Genomic DNA, 24026 nt, shown 5'->3' with positions numbered 1-24026 from the left:
TTATTCACTCCCTAAGTTTAATAGCGTGAAAATATATAGCCTAAAGCATGTCGCAAGAGTAGGTCTTTTAATTTAAAAAGTAATCATTCAAAAATATGCTGTAATTGCTGACATCCTACATAACAAAGAAATGTGTTTTACTTTTTATATGTATAGAAAACTAGGAAATTACCTCAATATAATGAGCGCTGGTTAGAGTCAATCCTTGTTGATTGGCTAAATTCTGTCCATTAGTTTGAGGCGGAAGACTGACTACCAGTACTGTCCCTCCAGAACCAGTTGCTATCGGCGCAGCTGAACCCGCTAACACCCTTAACTGCTGCGGAGGGGTCTGAGCTGGTACCACTTGGGAACTCAGCATTCTAATCTTCTGCGTAGCCCCATAAATATCAACAAACGCCCACAATCTTAACGTATGGTCAACATGCATTACAGTCACTGGATTCGATCCATTCCTACTGACACGCACTTCTCCATCTACTGTCAAAGTTACCGCCAATTCATCACCTCTTCTTAAACCATTCGCCGCGTCTTTCCTTACAACCCAATATTCAGGACGATCTAGTAATTGTTCAGCGTCATATGGTAAATCAGTCGGTCGTAAAGTACCAGGATCACAGGACGTCAGCCCTATAGCTAAGCTACCAGAATACGCTGCTTCTGTCGCCAATATTTGCACAACTATAGTCTGCCCTGGTCGCATCGGTCGTGCTGTGAACACATATCCTTGGCAGAATTCTGCTTCAATTCTAGCAGCAACACCTCTGTCATTTGTAAACTGGACGTTCCTTCCTTTAGTTCTGTGCAAACTGAGAGGTACTAACGGATTCTGATATCTTGGTGGTGGTAATTGTTCTTCGACAGATAAAGACCTCATCTCACCGACTAATCTTTCATCTTCTGTGACAGGGCTTTGCGTTGCTCTTCGTACTTGGGTTGGTACTCTTGGGTCAGCGAATTGAACTGCTGTACAATTCCCGTATACATCAACAAGTGCCCATAAAGGACTTCTAGTATCAACTCCTGAGAAGAAGAGACCTTTATCTTCTCCGTTCATCCCGAAGTGTACATCACCAGCGGAGTTAACGTAGTAATATAAAATATTATCTTTCTCACAGAATCTTTCGCCTAAAGCCTTAGCCCAGTTGCCTGGTTTGTTGGTGAGATCTGGGCAAGCGTATTTCGGTAACGCATGGGCGAGGGTTGTGGGATCGTGTGTGGTAAACCCGAATCGAATGACACCACTCCAGCTGTTTGAGATCTCAACGAAACGTATGCATACCTGGAAAGTGGAAAATGGAATATGTTATTTGAAGAAAATATATTTTTCTCGTAATTTAAAACTGCTATATCCTTTCTTGCCTTTATATTAAAGACCATATCATATGTTAAAAGTGCCTCCAAAAAGATTAAAAAATATATAGAAAAAGCATAGTTGACACTTCACTTGAAACATTTTTCACATTATAAACTAACGCTATCTTATATAGGTCTTTAAAACGGATTATCCCCAACCGTCACCCCGCTCTGTCCCCACATGAGAATAAAGTTACATCCATCCCACCTTTTAGTCGCACTATTAACAATAAGGTGACAGATGGAACCGTTATGAAATAAAATAAGTTTCAACAGTCTTCGTCGCAAAAGGTGGGATGAAACTTTATTCTCATCTGTTCTCACGTGGGGACAGAGCGGGGTGACGGTTGTGAACAATCCTTCAAAAGTACATGTCAATATAATTAATTGTATTAAAATTAATTGCCAATAGATGTTTTAAAAACATTCTTATTTTAAGACATTTGTTTAGTTTATTTTATACCCAAAAATGATGTTTAAATTTTGTAAAATGTTTAATAACGTGTCAATAAAATGTCACTAAACTTGACAACTAACATTTCAAAGAAATTACTCATGAAAAAAGCCCTATGTCCAGTCTATACATTTAAGGTCTGTGTGCCCCTCATAAAAAAAATCTAGTACCATACTTACTTTCTCGTTAACCCTAACTGGTCTAGCACTGAACGCCACACCCTTGCAGAATGACTCCACACGACGTGCCGTAGAACCATCGCGAGATATCCGAACATTCTCTCCATGGACTGCATGGAAGCTCAGCGGAGGAAGATTGTTGGGGGCGCCACCGGTGCACGACGTACGGGGTACTGGAACAAAGAAATTAAAACTTAGAACTGGCCATAAAGAGAAAAAGTTAAAAAAAATGCTTTATTTACATCTTACTAATATTATAAATGTGAATGTTAAGATTAATGGATGGATGGATGTTTGTGAGAGCTTGTAGCCTAAACGCCTGAATGGATTTCGATGTAATTTAGCATAGGTGTAGAAGATAGTCTGGAAAAACACACAGGCTATTGAATTTTGTTTTTTTCAATTTCACGCAGACGGAGTCGCGAGCGATAGCTAGTATAGCTAGTAGTAACATTATAAAGAAGATTTGTATTTTTTTGTATGTATTGAAATAACTCCAACTAATAGGCCGATTTTAAAAATTCTATCACCGTTAGTAAGGTAATTTATCTTTGAAAATAGGCTATATTTTCAATTGTTATTTTATAACGAAGCCAAAATATGCGAAACAATTTGTACGAATTTAGACTTAGTTATACTAAAAGTTATAAATACTAGTTGCTTGCAATGTCCGCGTGTAATAAAAACAAATGATAAAGCCTATTTTACTCACTGACAACGTAGCTTTTTAATGGTGAAAGAATTTTTGAAATCAGCCCAATAGTTTTTGAGTTATTTCAATACATACAAATATACAAATCTTTCCTCTATAATACCAGAATAGGTACTAAAACTATAAAAATTAACTGTTATTTAAGTTTCTTGACATCAAAATTATTTCAAATATACAAGTTTATACCAAAGTTATATTTCGCGACGAAACTTCAGTACAACGAATCTATTGTTGTTCCCCTCGGTTTATTTCTAAACGTCAAGATGGCGGATCCAAGATGGCCACCTGCGCGGCAGATGCGCATGCAGCTTGCGTACGTGTAACGATAACATTTTCATAAATACTTCAATTGGAGAAATACAATTATATGAGTTGTTTACGAAGAGTTAAAAAAAACAATTAAATGCATTTTATAGTCAACATTGTTCTTAAACAACTAATTTGTTTATTACTTTTCGTTATTTTTATTTATATTTTAAACTTTGAGACTTTGTCCACTCAATATAAAGATAAAAGTAGCCTATAATATGCCCGTCTATGTCAGCTACCCTTCCGCGGCTTGCGCCATACAAAACATTTTAAAACGCGATGTTCGATAACGAAATCAGGATATTTTCTTTTGATATTACAGACACTCCAATTTAAAATTACTTATGAAGACATTTTCTGCATTTACGATTATAAACTAAAGCTAACTTATAATTTAAAGTTTCTTTAATAAGCAACCTTTAGGAATATATTCAATGCTGTACAAAAACTACTTCTGCCCATTAACATGTGCTTAGGGGCCATATTCACCCTCCATCAACCAAGAGGAACCCCCCATTGTGAACGCACGTGCTTGTTCCGGAATCACTTCCTACAATGATGGCGGGATGTCAATTGTATTTTAAGCGCCAATTACAACGCCATCTTGAAACTATTGACGAATCGAGATACGTTCCGTTACTTGTTTTTTATTTTTGAGTAAAATGCATATGTCTCTGCCGAATTGATATCGATTTTTCTTTTCATTTTCCACATTTTTTTTCATTTAATCTATAGAGAAATAAAAATAAAAACCAATCGATCTTATTTTCTCTTTTTATCATATCTTTGTATGACAATGTTTTTATCTAATCTATACTATAATAATAAAGCATAAACACACACTTCTTTGTTGCCTAACATGTCAGCAATTACACCATATTTTTGAACAATTCTTTTTTTTTTTTTTAATAAAAAGCCCTACACTTGCATCACGCTTTAGGCTATATATTTTAACGCCATTGAACTTATGGGGTAAATATTTTGTATAAAAACCCTAATGAGGGAAAGAGACCATAAGTTGCTGCCAACATGAAGCAAGGTCGTCATTCGTCATTTGTAATTCCTAATTTGACAGATGTAAACAATAAAACAAAATTTTCACAATTTCATGCGGATAAAGCCGTACGGGAACAGCTAGTATCCATATATTTAGCAATCATTGAATACACTTTCTTAAACAATATTAATTTTAAAACTAAATCTTAAGGGGGCGTAAAACACCAGCTGCAAATGTTAAGGGTGGGGGACGTCATTTTAGGGGCTTATATCCGGCGGATATCAACCTTATGTTAGGGGTTGGGGGTGGTAAATCGGAAGTAAATTCTATTATCTCTTTTTTTTTAGATGTAAAGATGATATTTTTGCACATTGTGGGAAGGGAAAGTTCACAATATTATTATATTACATTTTATTTAGTAAACACTTTGTAATTTACTTAAACATTCCCTTAGTAATGTTTAAGTAACCACTGAGAACCACTGAAGTACCAGGCACACATAAGGACATGGGTATACATTTGGGATAGTGATGCTAGTTCCCTGTAAAGTTACGCAAGTACTCTACTGGTAAATGTCACTTCTGACGTCAGCAAGTCTTCCTGATGCGACAGACGTCCAAGTTTAGACCTAGATGACGTCAATGGCGGTCTAGATCTCAAACGGGAGCAGCAGTTATGCAAACGATGGGACAACGACCCTACAGTTAGAAGACCTATGTAAGTATGGGCAATTCTAACATTTATTGCGTTATATTTTGACCAATTAGAGAGCGACATGCACGGGTTATACTAGGTTTCTGAAGTTTCCACTTATTTTATCGTTACCTAGAGACTAATAAATGTTTGGTTGACCTTAGTTTCATTGAATAAAACTCGGGTTACGTATTTCGGAAACGCATTTCATTAATTTATCGCACCAAAAATACTACCGAGTCAAATGTAGTTGGGAAACCGGGCATTAATGTCGCCATCTTTATCTATACTAATATAAAGAGAAAAAAATTGTATTTTTGCATGCATTGAAATAACTCAAAAACTACTGGGCCGATTTTAAATATTCTTTCACCGTTAGAAAGGTAATTTATCTGTGAGTAACATAGGCTACATTTTTTAAATTCACGAGTGCTAAGTCACGGCCATCAGCTAGTAATGATTAAAAAAATTTTTTTTCTTTCTAACATGGGAGAATTTCGTAATTGGAATTTTTTTACTAACTGGCAACTTTAACTTGACTCTAACTTCTTTCTTAACTTAATTTTAACGTAAAATGTCAAAGATATGTCTATATTCTCTATGTACCAGGATATAAGAAGTTAGCTGGAGTTCGACTTGTTTAGCGGAAGCACATTCACGGTTATTTGAACATAACCACATGTCCGTATCGTAGATCCTCTTGTGTAAAAGGGGATGTGTAGCAAACTGGATCTCCGGTAAATCAAAGCGTTATTAGTATCCTGTTTATACCGACAGACTAACCCGGTAGGAATAATAATACTTCATTAGCGATTTATAGCTGTTCTTACTATAGCTTCTTTGTGGTTATATTCTTACTAATATTATAAACTAGCTTTCTTCCGCGACTCCGCGTGAAATTAAATAAAAATAAGTAGCCTATGTATCCTTTCAGGCTATGTTCTACATCTGTGCCAAATTTCATCGAGATACGTTCAGCAGTTTAGGCTACAAACTCTAACAAACATCAATGTAAACTTTCGCATTTATAATATTGGTAAGATGTGAAAGTTTAGGTGGATGTTTGTTGGTTTGTAGCCTAAACTGCTGAACAGATCTCGATGAAATTTAGCATAGATTTAGGATAATCTGGAAGAACATATAGGGTACTTTTGATTCAAGAAATAGTTACGATTCCCGTGAGATACATTTTTATTTTCTACTCGATAATTCTGCAACCGTTCAATATATTTTACTAAAATTTTGGCATAGATGATACAGAGACTGGAGTAGCACATAGGATACGGTTTATGCTTGAAAAAGTCAGGTTCCCGAAGGATACGTAGTAATTTATTTTTCATAGGTCGTATATTTAATACAGGTCAGGTTTTGGTTACGTTACAAGTTTGGTCAGTAAATATATAAAACCTGGCATATAAACATTTTAAGAATCTTCCAGAATAAACCATAAATTTAGTATTTTTCTTTCTTCATCCCTTTTAATATTACATTGCTTTTCTATTTATATCGCGTAAGATATTTATCGGTTTGCGCAAACCCCTCTAACAATGCGCACTTAATTATCTTCATCCCCTTGAGAGACCGCACATGTTAGGGGTTGAACGCGTGGGTGTTACAGAAATAAGTGAGGGAGTGTACGAAACACAATCTTGTTTAATAAGATTCAAAATATATAACAACTAGCTTTATCCCGTGACTCCCACCGCATGGAATTAAAAAACTAAGTAGCCTATGTGTTCTAGATTATCCTCTACATCTATACTAAACTTCATCAAGATCCTGACAAATTCTGACAAACATCCATCCATCCATCTAAACTTTTCCATTTATAATATTAGTAAGAAGATAAGAAATACATTTACGTATTAAGGGTAGATAGAAAGGAAAATCCATATAATTAAAAAAACTTTTTGTACTAGGATATCAGAAATACGAAGGAGTACTTTGCTCTCTTTAAGGCGTGTTTATATTATGGCTTGTGTTTATAAGTTATGCTCTGGGAATATTATCCAGATATATTGGATCATTGAACTTTGTCTATTAAAGTGTTTTTAAACATAAAAACATGTATCGCAACATGTTTTGTTTCCCATAATTTGACCATATAAAATAAATCAATACTAATATTATAAAGATTTGTATTTTTTTATGTATTGAAATAACTCAAAAACTACTGGACCGATTTAAAAAAATTTTACACGATTAAAAAGCTACGTTCTCAGTAACTTTATCATTGTTTTTTTTTTAAATTGCATGTAGGCAAAGTCGCGAGCAACAGCTAGTTTAGTATAAATTAGTTGTTAGTGAAAAGTACCAGGCAATTATAAATTCATAGGAGATATTTCTATAAACATTGTCACCAAATCTCTCATTCTCTTACAAATAGTTTGAGATTGAGAAGTTTTTATACGTATTTCTGCTATTTCTAACTAAATTTAATTCAAAAATTAATTTAATCATATTCAATCTTTTCGTATCGTGGGTGGGCAGCGTGGGCAATGTTATTGAAGATGACTAAAGGTACTAGGATTGCATAACATTAGGTGTTTAATTATCCCGCGTTTCTACATCTGCTATCTCTGTTTTTCCATATATAATAAAAGAGATGACAATATCTATCGATACCAACCCACAGAGAACATTAAACAATTACGAAATACAAATTATTATATCCACAAACCCACATTCGTTTTTAAAAGCATTAGGAATACAAAAAACTTATCAATAACTTAAATTATTACAATCTAGAAACAAAGTTATATATTTATTTTTCAATACAAAAATGTTTTTACGAAAAAAATAATCTTGTAAGGGGCAAGTACCCTAAACAGCGCCATCTGTGATCTCAAAGTAGTAATATCATTCCTAAGGGATAACCACCCTAATACAATCCCATTGGAGCAGAAATATTAAATGGATTTTTCTTTTTAAATTGTATAACTATTTAAGACTAGCTTTTGCTCGCGACTTTACCCGCGTGAAATTAAAAAAAACAGCCTATGTTACTCACAAACCTTCCTAATAGTGAAAGAATTTTTGAAATCGGCGTAGTAGTTTTTACGTAAATCGAATATATATAAAAATCCAAAAAATACAAACCTTTATCATTATAATATTAGTTAGGGTTTTAGTTGATTTTTTAATTTAAAATGTAACTTTTTTATGTATTGAAATAACTCAAAAACTGGGCCGTATTCAAAAAAACATTTCACCTTTAAAAGGCTAGGTTACCTGAGTAACATAGGCTATATTTTTTAACCTTACGCGGGCGAAGTCGCATGCAACAGCTATATAAGAGTAGATTATAATTAATTTACTATTTAACACGTATTATTGTGATAATAAATCTACACTAAGCTAGTCGCATGTCTCTGAGTACGTTGTCAAGGACCAATGACCATAGAGTACCGAGGTCGACCACCTCAGAATCATAGAGCATAACGAAAAATATAAAGCGGAACAACCAAGCAACGGTTTTTATAGCTAGAAACAATTAAAAAGTTAGACTCGCATTGACTTTTCATGCGTGATATTTCTTAAATTACTCCATATTGTAATGACCTTTGGTCATAAAAATTCTAGAAATCATCCATAGTAACTATATCAAAATTTAAAATTTACTAATATTATAAATGCGAAAGTTTAGATGGACGTTTGTTAGAGTTTGTGACAAAAACTGCTAAACGGATCTCGATGAAATTTGGCATAGATGTAGAGTCTGGAACACATACGCTACTTTTATTTTTTTTAATTCCGCGCGTACGGAGTAGCGGAGGAAGGCTAGTAATTATTAAACCCAACTTCCTAATTGCTGTACCCCTAGTACATTTATTTATAATTATATCGTAGCTAATACTATACTATTTATATTCTATACTATTATAATAAAGCGTAAACACACACTTCTTTGTTGCTTAAGATGTCAGCAATTACACCATATTATTGAATAATTCTTTTTTTAATAAGCCCTATACTTACGTCACGCTTTAGGCTATATGTTTTAACACCATTAAACATAGGGGGTAAATATTTTGGATAAAATACCTAATGTAGGAAAGACACCATAAGTTGCTGCCAACATCAAAGAAGCAAGGTTGTCATCATGTCATGTCTTTTAGACATTTGTAATTTGACAAATGTAAACAATAAGATAAAGTTTTTATAATTTTATATAGATGCAGCCGCATGGGAACAGCTAATTTGTAATAAAATTATGTTTATTTTCGAATTCCGAATTACAAAGAATTTGTGCTCTGAATTCACACCTTGTGCTAATTTACAACTAAATAATTGTTAATTTTTGACCTCGATACCACACAAACAAAATCACCCCTTATCCCTTTGTCTTAAGAGCTATTTTTAAAATTTCCAATCCGTATTACTCATACGCTTTGTTGGTCTTTGTCCGTACCATATGTAAACATACTTGAAGTCAATTAGGATGTCTGTAAGCCATAACAAAATTGTATTCAATTATCAAATATTAAAACGGTAATGTTGGCAACATTTTTTCCAAACATTACAAATGGCCAGTCTTATAACTATAGATTAAAACTTCCACATAAAAAGCTAAAGACAATTGGAAAAAGATATTTTATTATGATGTGCTCTTACATTACGCTGTACATGGAGGGGGTAGGCAGAGGCAGGGAGGCGTGACGATCTAAAAAGCCACGATGCGTGTCTTAACTGTGCCTACTTTCAATAAATGAAAGAGATAGTTTTAAGTGAACGTATGCGAGACAAGGATGAAAGAATTTATTTATAGGATTTTAGTTAGTTTAACTTGAATAAGTACTAGGACAACAAAAGAATATAAGAAAGAGTAAACAAGTATAAAAATTCGCGCCAAAAATAAACAACGATGGGGCAGCTATTGTTACATTGTCTATGCATCTGCGGGGGAGTGTTGCCCGTTCATGCACTAATTCCGTCACAAATGTTCACACATGGCCGTGACCCACGGGGATTGTGTGGGGGGCCGCGGTTTATTTGTGGTTTACGACGTAATTCATTTAAGAAAGTAACTATATTCGTGTCAACGTTGATCTACGCGTTGATCTGTAGACTATTTATGGCAACCTTATCTTTTAGTCGTCATAATTGCATAAAAATATAATTTTTAAATCCAGACTAGGCAATCATAAATAGAAAAGAGTTAAAAACAGTCTTAACCATTTACCAGGAGAACATGAAAGTACAACTTTAAATCACAAAAAGTAAACAAATATTAACACAGGATATACCGTCAAACCGCAAACCACGGACAGGATGGACAGCGCCGGATGCGTGATAGGGATGCCATTACATAAACATACCAAAAATGCAGCCACAGATTAAAAAGACTTTAGGCTTTTATAGTTATTTTATGATATCCTGGTACTTCATCTCCAGTTGTATTAAAACCACAGATTGCCAAACTTATCTAGACCTAGAAGCGTAAATTAGCTATTTTCTATCTATACATATAATAAAATTGGAGTGTCTATTTTTAAAATCAAAAGAAGAATTCATTTCGGGAAGATGTATTTGCGTTGCTGATAACGAGAATTGCATTTAATTATTTTTTGTCTGTCTGTCCGTCGCGTTTGTTCCGGGTAATCTCCGTAACGACTGGGCTGATTCCGACCGGACTTTCACTGAAGGATGAACATAAACGGACATATCATAGGCTACATTTTTATCTTAATATTGCGTGGACGAAGTCGAAGTATTCTCTATGTCTAGTCAATTATATTTTTTCTATTAAAGACAGCTACGCCTCATTATATGATCATTCAAAATCATTATGTCATTAAATGAAATGACGCTTCTGGAAATTTTATATACTCTATGACCCGTAATTTGGAAGCGCGTGAGAAACTTTCTTTTACGTGTTTACTAATTTACTACGCACTAAGACATCATAAAGAAGTTCTTACACAGGAATGTTTTTTTTCTATAAGTAAACTATAAAAATACAAAGATCTGTCGCCATTCAGCCAAATAAAAAGTAAAAAGTATAGATTCTATTTTTAAAATAATTCTAGATAGCCAGCCCTCGCACAGATAATAGCTAGGTCAGCATAAAAACCGTCGTCGACGGTTAAATATAACCACGATCCGGATTAATAGTTAACAATTAGTTTTAACGGTACCATTACCAGCTTCCCACGTTCAGGCTTAGTGTACCAACGAATGTTTTTTTTTATCGCATAGACATTGACCACTACGTTTCAGTTATGAACGCCTGGTAGTTGTCTCATCAAATTCACACTTTTACGCTATTTTTAAGCAATTACGGTGACAATTATGTTATTTCAATAGCGCTATCTCCCTCACACACTTATTAAAAAACGACAATAATGTTTGAAAAAAATCACTGCAAGTGAAGTCCTCATACGGAGGAAAGATTTGTATTTTCCGATTTTCGTATGTATTCGATTCCCGTAAAATCTACTGGACCGTTTCTGAAAATTCTCCCACCTTTAGAAAGGAAATTTATCTGTTAGTAACATAGGCTTTATATTTTATTATTTTTTAATTTCACGCAGACGTAGTCGCAAGCAACAATTAGTAGTCGAATATAACAAATTCAAAACCCCCAAATACTTGACAATTTAGCCACCAAACTATAACGAACAGACCACACATAACACCGTGAGAGAACATAACATCATTCTTAGTACAGTAAATCTAAATGACTTGTGTATGTTTGACACAGTAAGCTATGCTAATAATATACAGCTACGATATAAAATCTCTAATGCTATTGCAAAAACAATGCGATAGGCGCCTTATAATAATTGTTATCTGTTTGACAGTTTTTATTCTAAAGTAGAGTTTAAAATTTGGCACATAAGACCACAATCTCTTTTGTTTGAAACAGAACCTTTGTAACCTCACTAATATTAAAATTCCGAAAATTTAGATAGATGGATGCATGTTGTTAGAGTTTGTAGCCTAAACGACTGAACAGATTTCTATGAAATTTGTCTATTGATGAAAAGGATAGCCTGAAAGAACACATAAGCTACTTTTGTTTTTTTAATTCCCTGCGGACAGAGTCGGGGGGGAAAGTTAGTTTTTGAATATTTATACAAACGACTGTACTTCAGTGTTCTGATCGTAAGAAATACAAGTTTTCCCTGATAGAAGACTACATAATAATTTAAAACAAGCAACACCATACCATTTTTGTATATACTGAAATAACTAAAAAACTACTGGCCATTAGAAAGGTAATTTATCTGTTAAAACACAGTACTTTTTAATTTACACAGACTAAGTCGAACCAACAGCTTGTATTATAGTTAAACAAACAAACGAACGTACAAAACAATTGGCAGTTGTACAACTAACTGCTATACCATAGCTATAGCTGCGCTATAAATTCACTGTGTACAAATGCACTATACCAGTTAGACAAGTTATATTTTTAAACGGTTAACATCGTGGGAATCGATTCACTTTCAAGCCCTTTTGTTTTAATACAAAACCGTTATCACATTTTTTATATAGTGGACAATAATTGCTTGGGAATAACACATTGGTTGTAGATTTGTCTTACTAAGGCTGTATTTTTATTGTTTTTCTATGTCCACTTGTATAGCTGACTGTTTTTTTTTCAAAGATAAGAGAGAAGGTAACATTGTTAACAGTGTTAAGAAAGTGAAAGAACTAGTTATTTTGTGATCTTAATTAGTTATTTAGCTTTTTTTTAATATCACTTATAGCCTGACTAGGATATAAAAAAAACTACGTTAACAATAAAGAAAAGTAAAAAAAAACAAAACAATTTTATTTTAATACTACCAAGAGATCATAAAATTATAGTAGTTAGGCTAATTGTTATTAAAAATGTTCTAAATCGTCACATTAAATTGTAACTCCTTTTCTTGCAAATTAAAAAATCTCCCGAAATCATAGCAATTCTAATTTCAATTCTATTCCTAATGAGGTTACGTCTAAAATAGCGTAACACGTATAAAAGTGCGTTTACGTAATTGGAACGCGCAATGATAGTACCATTTCGCTCACACTTAACAATATTAGTATAGCTATCTCTTTCGCACAGGCCTGGTCGATTCTCACGGACCGTGGGAACTTCACCTTTCCGATTGACGATGTATCGTCTCGTTATACGATATAGCTCTTGTTTATCGATGCGCTCCTGGTACTCGGTGGACCAAATAAGTATTGGAGGACCACTTGACTATGAAGATATGGGCTTTTTAAACTAAAGATTCTGTGTCTGAAACTACAAGAATAAACAACCAAAAATAGGAATTTGTAAGCTGTACTAAATTAGACAGAAAACACCTAACAAGAAAATATAGATTCCCAATAGATAGATAAATTATTTTATCACAGTTTGCAATCTAAAATAACATGCATATCGATCGCGCAAAGATTTAAATAGATATATAATTATTTTGTGAACAAAAATCTCTACATTTACGACACGCTATTGGATCTACATCTTCACGCTATAACTAAGGGGGTGAATAAATTGTGAAAAACCCTTGCAGGAAAGGGATAAAACAAAAAGAGCTAATAGCAAAGTATTAAGATTTCTGTAACGGTAATTAGCAAAGGTCTTCTTAAATCTTGACATTTGCAATTAAAAGTTTTACAGAAAAACAATAAAATGTAATTCGTTATTTAAATTCAAATATGGAACTTCACATTTTTATTCCAATTCCAAATTCAAAAATATCATATAACCGAGATTTGAAAGTACCAGGAAAGCATAAACTTTAAGAGATGTACCAGCAACAATCCCGGAAACGAAAATATCTTCTGTTAAACGGAATTAGCAATTCCCTACCCGTGCTGTCTGTGCGATAAATAAAGCACTACAACGTTGAAAATTAAATCTTATTCCCTAAACTATATGGTTTAAATTACAATGAATTAAACGGTTGTAAAGTAGCAATATTGTTTTATAAAATTGATAATGAAAAATCAACTTTATTCCTCTTGCAATAAGGTTTTAATTATCTGTTAAAAATAAGTCGTCAGTTACATGACGTCTCGATTCCCACGCGCGGGTTCGAGGAACTTCGAAATTTGAAATTTCAACAAAAAGGGTTGCCATAAAACATCTGGACAGCAGATTTCTAACAAAATAGTAAAATTGTGGGAAAATAGTAAACAAAGCTTTTAAACAATAGAAAAATTGTGCATAACATTTGTGAATAGAGGTTTTTATTTCAAAGCCGGATTGTAAATATTTTTGTCATATTTGCTTCACAATAGGAATAATACTTTTTAGAGCTTTGACGATTGTAATCGCAATAGGTAGGTACTAGGCAAGCAGACTATCATATCATACTAATATTATAAATGCGACAGTTTAGAGGGATGGATGTTTGTTAGAGTTTGTAGCCTAAACGATTAAACGGATTTCGATGACATTTGGTAGAGATGTAGAGGGTAGTCTGGAAGAACACACAGGCTACTGACTTTTGGTTTTTTCCACGCGGACGGAGTCGCGGGTGACAGCTAGTTATTAACATAGATAATTCTAGATACAATCTCTTATTGCAATATTAGATAAGAAATTATGTAAATCCAAATATCGAAATCAACGGAATTTTATCGCGTGGGAATTACAACGTTGTTAATCTTATATATCGACAAGTTTGGAATTCATCATACTTCATACTAATATAATGGAAATATTAAGGATTTTATTTCCGCGGGAAGTCGCGTGAAAAATTTAGCTAGTAAAAAAACCTAGATGCAATGCGAAAATTGTACTGTACTTCTGTCTACCCCACTGTATTATAGGAGTGTGTTAAACTCTTGCGCAATCTTAGATCCCGGAAGATGCATCGTTTCTCATGACCTAGCGACCCAACGCTTTCCCCTGGTCTATGTTATCCTAGTACAATTACAAAACTAACTGTCACCCGGGACTTCGAACGCGCAGAATTAAAAAAAACATAATTAGTACCCTATGTGTTTCCTTTTTGGATATAGATAGTAACAAACATCCATCCATCCATGCAAACTTTAGCTTTTTTATATAAGTAATGCTGGGTTTCTGAAGTTCCCGTATGTTTTGTCATTACCTAGCGATTCGTTAGTGCTAAGTTTAGTAAAACTTAAATTACGTAGTTCGGAAACGGATTTCACAAATTTATCGAACCAACAACACTAATGATCGGTTAAAAGTAGCTTGGAAACCGGCCATAAGATAAATTAATTGACTATTGATTGATTCAAATGGAAAAAGCGTAAACCTGCCGACCCTACGGGAGTAGGATAAGGATAATGATGAGAAAAAGCGTAACGTCAGCTATTGCTATTATCCTGGTATACCCAACTTATACTCGCCTGGTACTTTAAACTAGCCTCAGGCAATAGAAAACAACGGATATCAGCTTTCCATACATTTCCGGACCGCTATCAACGGTTACTGCGATTTACTCAAACGGTAACATCGATTACCAAGAACTATGACGTCTTACTGCTTTAAGGAATTCAGTGTTGCCATTGTTTGAATTTATACCAAAATACTAATTTTACAAAGAATTAAAACAACCTACGTGAGATTGTGAACATTCATTGTGAACCCTACTATAGTCATCTCTAACCAAAATACATCCAAATAAATTCTTTCATAACCAGCTCACGTCCCCAATGAGGCTAGGCGCCTACCCTAAGTAAGGGTAACTAAGCCATAGTCAACCACGCTGGTTCACTACAGGTTACTCGACTTCACACATAACTTTGAATTTCTTCGCCGATCAATAAATATCTAACTAACGTTGAAATGAAGTTTCGATTCCAAAAATGGCAATACTTTCCCTCGTTTCAAATAGAATTCCAAATACAAAATGGCCGTTCACACGATCATTACGCGCGTAGAATTAACACGGATAGAATCCCAAATTCGCATACCTTTATAATTTTAAAAGGAGACAAACGCTCATACTTTTTAAAAGTATACTAAAGAAAAACAACCTTTAAAAAATTATCTAAAAAAAACACGAAGCTACGTTTGCATAATCTATGAATTAATTCATAAAAAAACAAACATAAATGACTATTAATTAGACATAAATACAAGTTTCACAGATTTAAGTGTTTAATATCGCAATAAAAATATATCATTTTTTTTTACTATTCTTGAATATATAAATGCAATAAAATTCAATTACATAATAAAAAGTAATTCTAAGATATCCGCCATTTTGTTTAATTCGCGGGAACGCATCAGCTGGCGTTAGTAACACCTTTAAAATCATCTGTCCTTATCTAACAAACGAAATTCATCTTGCATTCAAAAATTTCGTTAACGCCTTTACGTACCTTGCATACTAAAATAAGTCTTATCTTAACCTAATAAAGTTCATAATCGAAAAGCATCTAAATACTCCCAAATATTTTGCATCTGGTACTAGTTGTTTCGGAAAAATAAACCTTAATTCCTTCTGCATAAAGTTGCATTTTAAATACATTTCAAACACAACCCTAGTGTTGCATTTTGAATTTCGACAGCTGTACTCTATTCGATAGATTATCGATATCTGTTACATTTTAAGAAATAAAAATAAGGCAATGCAGCTGGCTGAATGAAATAAGCGTAAGTAACTTTTTAAAATGCAAAGGCATTTGGCTGAAAGATAGACAAAGGCCTTCTGCCAGGTCCAAGCCACAACGCAGATCCCAGGACAGAGCGAGCTGGCGGAGTACTGTGGACGCCGTCTGCCCCACTTTGGGGACATAGGAATAGAAGAGAGATATCTAGGTTAACATTGTAAAATATCAGAATCACGTATCAAATGTTGACGTGTTAGCTTTTTTCTCATAAACCATACTAAAGATAAAAAGGTCTTTGCCCTAAGCTATCAAGATGACACCGATGAAAAAAAGTTAATTTTAGGATATAAACCTTATCGGTGAACAAACATATGGTGTATTGCCGTCTCTTTCTACTACACCTCTCTTTCCAACATAAAGAACAGCTGTTTCGAAACGGGATCTAAGGCTGCGCGTGCGCAAGCTTCTAGGGTTGTCAAAAACAGATTTTACAAAATCAATAAATTTAAAAAACTTAATTCAAATTTCGAGTATTTTAGCATTAGTAATATTTTGATTATTGAAATAAAGACAAAGAACAAAACTTCATTACATTGTTAATCATTAGTTGGGAGGTAACCCACGTGTATTTTTAACGAGTAGGAGGTAACCGACAAGTGGGAACACCAAGGTGATATAATCGCCCATAGACCTCTGCAATATCAAAACATACGAATTACCGGCCTGAAATTCATATTACAAATTTCTATTACATACACAAACTGGCAACCCTACTCACGTCAGCTGTTAAACGCACAAAAGGACATTTCTAAGGAACAGCTGTCCCTTTATGGCAATTTTTTTTATCCTTCTCAATTCTTAAAGCTTAGTCCCGGGCATGAACAGGAAGTATATAGCTCAGTGATTGTAGTCAACAGTCCCAGGTACGAAACCACGAGAAGCGTTACCAATATAACTATGCAAGAGATAAATCTATCTGTACCAATATAAAGTGCAAACAAGTCATGTAGTTAGACACAGTATATTTTTAAATAATGCTTTTTTTAATAGCCCTACATTTACAACACGCTTTAGGCTATATATTTTCACGCTATTAAACTTAGGGAGTTAATAATTTTAGCCGCAGGGCGGCAGACTCAATCTGCCGCCTTAGGCTTAGGGACGAACCTCCTCCCACTCGAGGGTGCTGCCAATAGCAGCAGACGCAGGCCGGGGTCGCAGACGTAAGCGCAAGCGTGCTGGTAACCCCGGTTTAAGGAGTTAGAGGAACCGAGGGGTTTAGTGAGTTATGCCCCCACTATGGGGGGAGACCCACATAACTACAGCGTCCCTCTGGGCGCGGAGGTAACAAAAAAAAGGGAGTTAACAATTTGGAAAAAATCATCATGCGGAAAAGGGACCATAAACTACAAGCTGCCAATATTAAGGAAGCAATATTATTATTGTAACGGTTATTCTGACATTTGCAATTGAGAATTTGACAAATTTAAACAATAAAATAATTATAATTTCAAGTGGATGGAGCACATGGGAACAGCTTACAAACTTGTATCCACTTAATGTGCATTTCGAAGAATCGATTTTTCTCGATAATTACTAGACCTAACGATTTGTAGTTCACATCACTAATCTATGACAGCTGTCAAAGACAATCCGCCATATTCTTCTTAACGTGTAAGCGCGGACGAACAACTGTGTCCAAACTATCTCACAACTATGCGATTGTCGATTGTTTCGCGCCCACAACTGTTTATTTGCACATCTAAACATCGAGTAGTACACCTCCATATACGCTCATAGCAAACCGAGACTAAACTGCCCCCTTAGACAAAGTAACATTCAATTATCGCTAGCGCTGATCGATAAGTCTAGAACTGATGTCATCCACTTGCCCCTATCCCTTACAGAGGGTCGGCACAGTATGTGCTCCATACATCTCTATCAGTCATATCTGAATACACTCCTTTCTTAAGCATATCTTTCACACAATCCATACTTTCTTTGGTCTTCCTCTTCAAGCCATCCACATTCAATCTTAAAACATTTGAATATTAACATTTGATAAGTCACGTATTCATTCATATACATTTTGACACATTTTGTCGACTCTACAAGCGACATCACTAATCAAAAGTCACTTTGTCTAGGGTGCAGTGGTGCGATAGTTTAGTCAAAGGTGCGCGCGCTCTTAAATCTATACTATTATAATAAAGCGTAAACACACACTTCTTTGTTGCCTAAGATGTCAGCAATTACAGCATATTTTTGAATAACTCTTTTTTTAATAAAAAGCCTTACACTTACGTCACGCTTTAGGCTAAATATTTTCACGCCGTTAAGCTTAAGGGTTAATATTTTAAATAAAAAACCTAATATGGGAAAGAGACCATAAGTTGTTGCCAACATTAAGGAAGCAAGGTTGCCATGATTTGACATCATGTCATTTCATTTTAATGTTAATATGAAATTTTTATAATTTCATGCGGATGAAGTCGCATGGGAACAGCTAGTCACCAATATACTAGGTCAGAAAAACAGATGTCAAACACCTTGTGATCAATCCAATTAAGATCTAACAAAATATAGTAATACATTACAAATAATTTGAAAAGGTGCATAAAACAGCTGTTTTACCCGACAGATGCCTAATGCAGATGGCATACCACTACCTGCAATAATCAATCTTAAATCTTAGTTACTAAGGCACAATTCACCTTAACAAGTTTCTGGGCTATAAATTTTAAGTACCTTTGAAAAATATACTTTAACTGAAAGAGATAAGATACAATTTCGTGCGACGTAAGTAATACTTAAGGTCCATCGGATTGAACGATAAATTCTAATTCCGTAAGCAACTGCTCTCATACCATTTAGTACAGTAGTACTTATGTACAATCGGGGAAATTGTCGGTGTTCCACTTTAAAATCTACAATCATTTTTAAAGACGCCGAACAAAAAATACCATAAATTACAAATGTGTCTATACGTAAAAAGCCTAATACACGAATAATTATTATTATCACTCACTGCACTAGTTAATTGTAAAAGGCGAAGTTTATGTCGTTGCAATAAACAAGACAATTTTTCTATATTGTAAACCGCGAATTTCCGCGACTGTACATATACAACACGTATACAATAACATGACACCTATAAAAAGCAAAAGGTTGGCGTTGTATGCACATACTCGTATGTGAAGATGACATAGGCAAGTGTTAAGATTGAACGTGGATGTACAAAGGTAGAGGAAGACCGAAGTACGTATTGTGTGAAAGATATGCTTAAGGAAGTTAATTCAGATATGACGGCTGATAGAGATGTATGGAGTACGTACTGTGCCGACCCTCTGTAGGCAGAAGGGCAAGTTGACAACAGTCATATTATAGCTTTTTAACAGTCAGAGAATTACTAAAGTCCAGTAGATTAATTTTAAAGACATTGTAATTTATTACAAAAACATCGAAAGACAAAACTCATAGTTAACATAAAAATTGTGTAAAAATTTCCCTTACATCCGTCGTACTTTATCTACTTTTCGATTTGCACCGAAACGCACGAAAAATGCACCGAAAAAACCGTTAAAAACGGGTACAAACAGGGCATAGATAAAAAATAAAGGGGAGAGGTAACCTCAAATATGTTACTGCTAACATAGCCATACATATAGCATAAAATAAAAAAGGGTTTGCTGCAAGTTATAGTAACACACGAAATATTTAATATTAAACTACGGTAAGATTCTAGATATAATATTTTAAACCAATAAAAACCTAAAAAACAATTATTTGCGTACCCACAATATTACAAAACAAATTCAATTCAAATAAAGAACACATTTCAAATTATACATTTGAGTTCCATTCCACGCATTATGCAAAAAACAAAATTATTTAAACCCAAAAACAGAGATCTAATTTCTTTTATAAAACAATATCGATTTAAAAAAATATAATTTCGCTTACCTAATCCCATTTTTTTCTTAATCTTTTTAAACACTTTCATTTTGGACCCCTTCTTATCCTTAACAGGGGTTGTCTCGGGCTCCAGAGCCATGGGGGGCAGGACTAGAGTCTGGGGCGGCATTTGAGCCCCATGCCCCGACCCCCTAGGACAAGCGGGGCAATGACAGCCCCCTCTCGCCTGCCTCACACTCATACAACTGCTTACACCCATCATTTCTCCCGATTTACTTGTTAAAACGCGTTAAGTAGACCAATTCTAATACATATCAAAGCACAGTCACGGAATAATTGTAATTTAAATTTTCTAAGTCACGATAACACGACACGAAGGTGATGACGCGGGTTGGGGACGCAACGCGAAAGACGTCCGCTCGCTGCGACGTACCGCGGCGGAGTGAGGGTAACCGCGTCACGCGCCAAGGGCTCGTGCTGCGTACGCACGAACTCCCTAATTTTAGGGTAACCATGAAACCCTGGAAAACGGACCTTAGGTATTTATCAACCTATTTTTTTTATTTAGACGATTTTTTATATGGCGTTCCTTATAATAAAGCTTGAAAGTCGACTTTATAAATCGCAAACATTATTTACAATTTGTTAAATTTGGAATGGTTTTATATTAACTAACATTTAAAACATTATGAAGTAGAATTACGCGTACATTTAAAGCCAAACTTAGATAACAGGATTAAAACTATTTAAAAAATACACACTTCACTTCACTTACAACACAAAAACTTATTCCATTTAGACTGTTCCTAAAGGTTTAGTCACCCTAATAATCGTCCATCCCTTTCAAATACGTAACAGATGAAGGAGATGGAATTACAACGTTTCAGCTGTTAGAACAAATGGCGATCGGGCATGAAGCTTTCAAATTAATATCCACCTTTTAACTAACAATGCCGATGTCCATGTACTTTATAATCTAATACCGACGAAAGGTTAACATCAGACATGTTACAAAGAGGAAAAGAGATAGATATATGCTTTTTATAGGTGTTTATTGGAGACCTATATAATATAGCAAGAGACTATATGAACAGCTTGAAGCTATACATGTAAATAGGAGTGCCTAATAAGAGCGGGTATTTTTGACTAAACCAACGCACTACATGCGATTGTCGATTGTTTAGCAGCCTCAACCGTTTAGTTGCAGAACTAAAAAAGTAGTGTGCCCACCTCCATATAAGCTGACAGGAATCAAAGCAAGACTAAATTGTGTGATAGTTTAGTAAAGGCGTGCGCTTTGATAATCTTACTAATATTATAAATGCGAGTTTAGATGGATGTTTGTTAGCGTTCGTAGCCTAAACTAAACGGCTGAACGGATCTCCATGAAATTTGGCACAGATTTAGAGCAGTCTGGAAGAACACATAGGCTACTTTTTATCCCGGGAATAGTTACGGTTCTCGTAGGATTATTTAATTTAGTTTTTTAATGTTTACATGATCATTCTGAAACGGTTCAACATATCTTAATGAAATTTGGTACAGATATAAAACAAAGTCTGGAATACACATGGGATAAGCTTCATCCCCGAGACATGTCCGGTTCCCGAGGGATACGTAGGTTTTTGTAATTTATATAGTTCGCATGTTTTCTAATACCACGCGGACGAAGTCGCGGGCAACAGCTCGTAAAACATAATTGTATATGCATTGCTGATAATGAAAAAAAACGTCCTACCAATTTCGTGTAATCTCCCAAACAGCTGGATCGACTTAATGAGACTTTGACTGGAAGATAGCTGTATTCGATATAACAGACACCTTTTTTAAGTTATCGCTGACAAAGTCACGGGCGTCCGCTAGTGTAGTATTAAGTTACAAGCATCTATAAATCCTTATGTAAGAAAACTAGTTTTATTTGATGACTTTGCTTTTTATTTAATTTTTACAATCATTTTCCTGTTGCACAATTTTTGGCAAAAACTTCTACGATCTCAAGCAACCTGTCTGTCAACCGATGAGTCGATGTTTGCATAACATTTAAGTTAAAAACTTAAATTGAATTTCATCAGATATACCATAAATAGAACAACAAATATAATTAACTAGCTCCCGTGAGACTTCATCCGCATGAAATTATGAAAATTTTATTTTATTGTTTACATTTGTCATGGTGACAAACCATGACAACCTTGCTTCCTTGATGTTGGCAGCAGCTTATCGTCTCTTTCTCACATTAGGGTTTATATCCAAAATATTTACCTCCTTAGTTTAATGGCGTTAAAACATATAGCCTAAAGCGTGACGCAAGTGTAGGGCTTTTTATTAAAAAAAATAATTATTCAAAAATATGATGTAATTGCTGACATCTTAGGCAACAAAGAAGTGTGTGTTTACGCTTAAGAACAACTTTGTAAGGCTGAAGGAATATTTCAGACGTTACCTAACGTTTGTCTTAGACACAAACCTAAAAGACAAGAAAATAATGTGTTTCATGGGTAAATACATATGTATTGTTAGGAATAAAATTAGTACCGTGCTATAGAATTGGCGCAACTCTAGATTATCGGCATAAACGTCACGTCCCTAGCTGACAGCTGTCAATGACACTACAAGTATGGATAGATTGGCGCGTAACTTGAGTCTGGACGAGAAGTGTTGCTCTGAGTTTAAAGCGACAGTATCAATTAAATAAGTTGTCTAAAAGTAAGTAATTTTATAGTCAATCCATAAATATAATAGGAAACGTATTTAACCGCATTTCTCTAATTATTGCCTCTAATCTAGGGAAAAACAAAATTTAGGTACATTTGTCAAGTAAAACTATAAAAACATTAAACTCAATACGAACAGCAAACGCAGCTTGTCGCATAAAAACCTCACCCTCTGTTCACCCACAAATGTCATGCTAGCTTCATATGAACTCTTTGACTGTGAAGAAAAGGACTAGGTAAAGAGCCGCTATTGTCGATTCTGTCTTATTTCATAAAGTGTGAAGTATCGTTTGTTTTTATTAGACATTAGCTTTCGTCCGCATGGAATTTAAAAAAAAAAGCAAAAATGTAGCCCGTGTGTTCTTCCAGACTAACCTACATTTATATCAAATTTCATCCAAATCCGTCCAGCCATTTCGGCTACAAACTCTAACAAACATCCATCCATCTGAACATTCGCATTTATGACATTAGTAAAGTAAGACTGGGTAATGAGTGCGTTTGACCGGTCCCGGCATTTAAGGTCAAAAAAGAGCGAGTCTCCCCTCATAAGTAATTGCTCAATTCCAGTAAGGAGTAAGACAAAGGTCTCCCCGCATTCCGTACTGCCTAAATGTCGGGAAAGTAGACCTATTGCAAGTCTGTAGGGTGACCATAACGAAATATTTAAGGACGTTTGGAGGATAATCCTAAAAGTAATTAATGCGAGAACACGTTTTAAGAACAGTCCCGTGATTACTAATTTTATATAGATTCGTAATGTAATGTCGAGCATAAAAATTAAGTAAATTTTAATCGCGTAACTATGTTTCAATTTTGTCTTACATTGTTTTTTCCGACTGCATTTATTGCATTGTTAATTAAATTTGATAATTCCTCCATTACGGATTACAGCTACTACGGGACTACAACCAGTAAACACTGCCTGTACATTTTCGAACAGGATTATCCCATATATCTTAGTAACATGGTCACCACAAGACAGATGCGCAAGCGCACTCCACCTTGCGGAGGCTGCGCGTGTCGCAGCGCCATCTGTCGGGCGTTCGTTGACCCATTGAGTTCGGTTCGGTATTATTTCTGCGATTTGTATAGGACCGGATACGTTTGTGCTATTTCCTTGTTAAAGGACGTAGTTATCAACGAGCTGTCGCCAGCCTTCGTT

General features: G+C 34.8%; 1 protein-coding gene across 2 annotated transcripts in view; it reads right to left on the bottom strand.

Moving 5' to 3' along the window:
* LOC106107257 (protein neuralized) overlaps positions 1 to 24026 on the bottom strand; it is a 37509-nt gene that overhangs the window by 4677 nt on the left and 8806 nt on the right. Inside the window, exons 1-3 of one of the 2 annotated variants that reach the window (XM_013288031.1) lie at positions 20196 to 20588; positions 1990 to 2162; positions 173 to 1282 (exon numbers count right to left, since the gene is read on the bottom strand). In XM_013288031.1, the coding sequence (XP_013143485.1) occupies positions 173 to 1282; positions 1990 to 2162; positions 20196 to 20409 (1497 nt within the window). In that variant the 5' untranslated portion in view covers positions 20410 to 20588. Of the gene's footprint in view, positions 1 to 172; positions 1283 to 1989; positions 2163 to 20195; positions 20589 to 24026 lie in introns of those variants that run through there. The other variant, XM_013288032.1, reaches the window with a different exon arrangement.

This window comes from Papilio polytes, unplaced genomic scaffold (assembly GCF_000836215.1).
Source record: "Papilio polytes unplaced genomic scaffold, Ppol_1.0 DF822067.1, whole genome shotgun sequence".
Taxonomy (NCBI): Eukaryota; Metazoa; Arthropoda; class Insecta; order Lepidoptera; family Papilionidae; genus Papilio; species Papilio polytes.
Note: the sequence above shows the minus strand (reverse complement) of the source record. Positions and strands in the feature narration are given on the sequence as shown.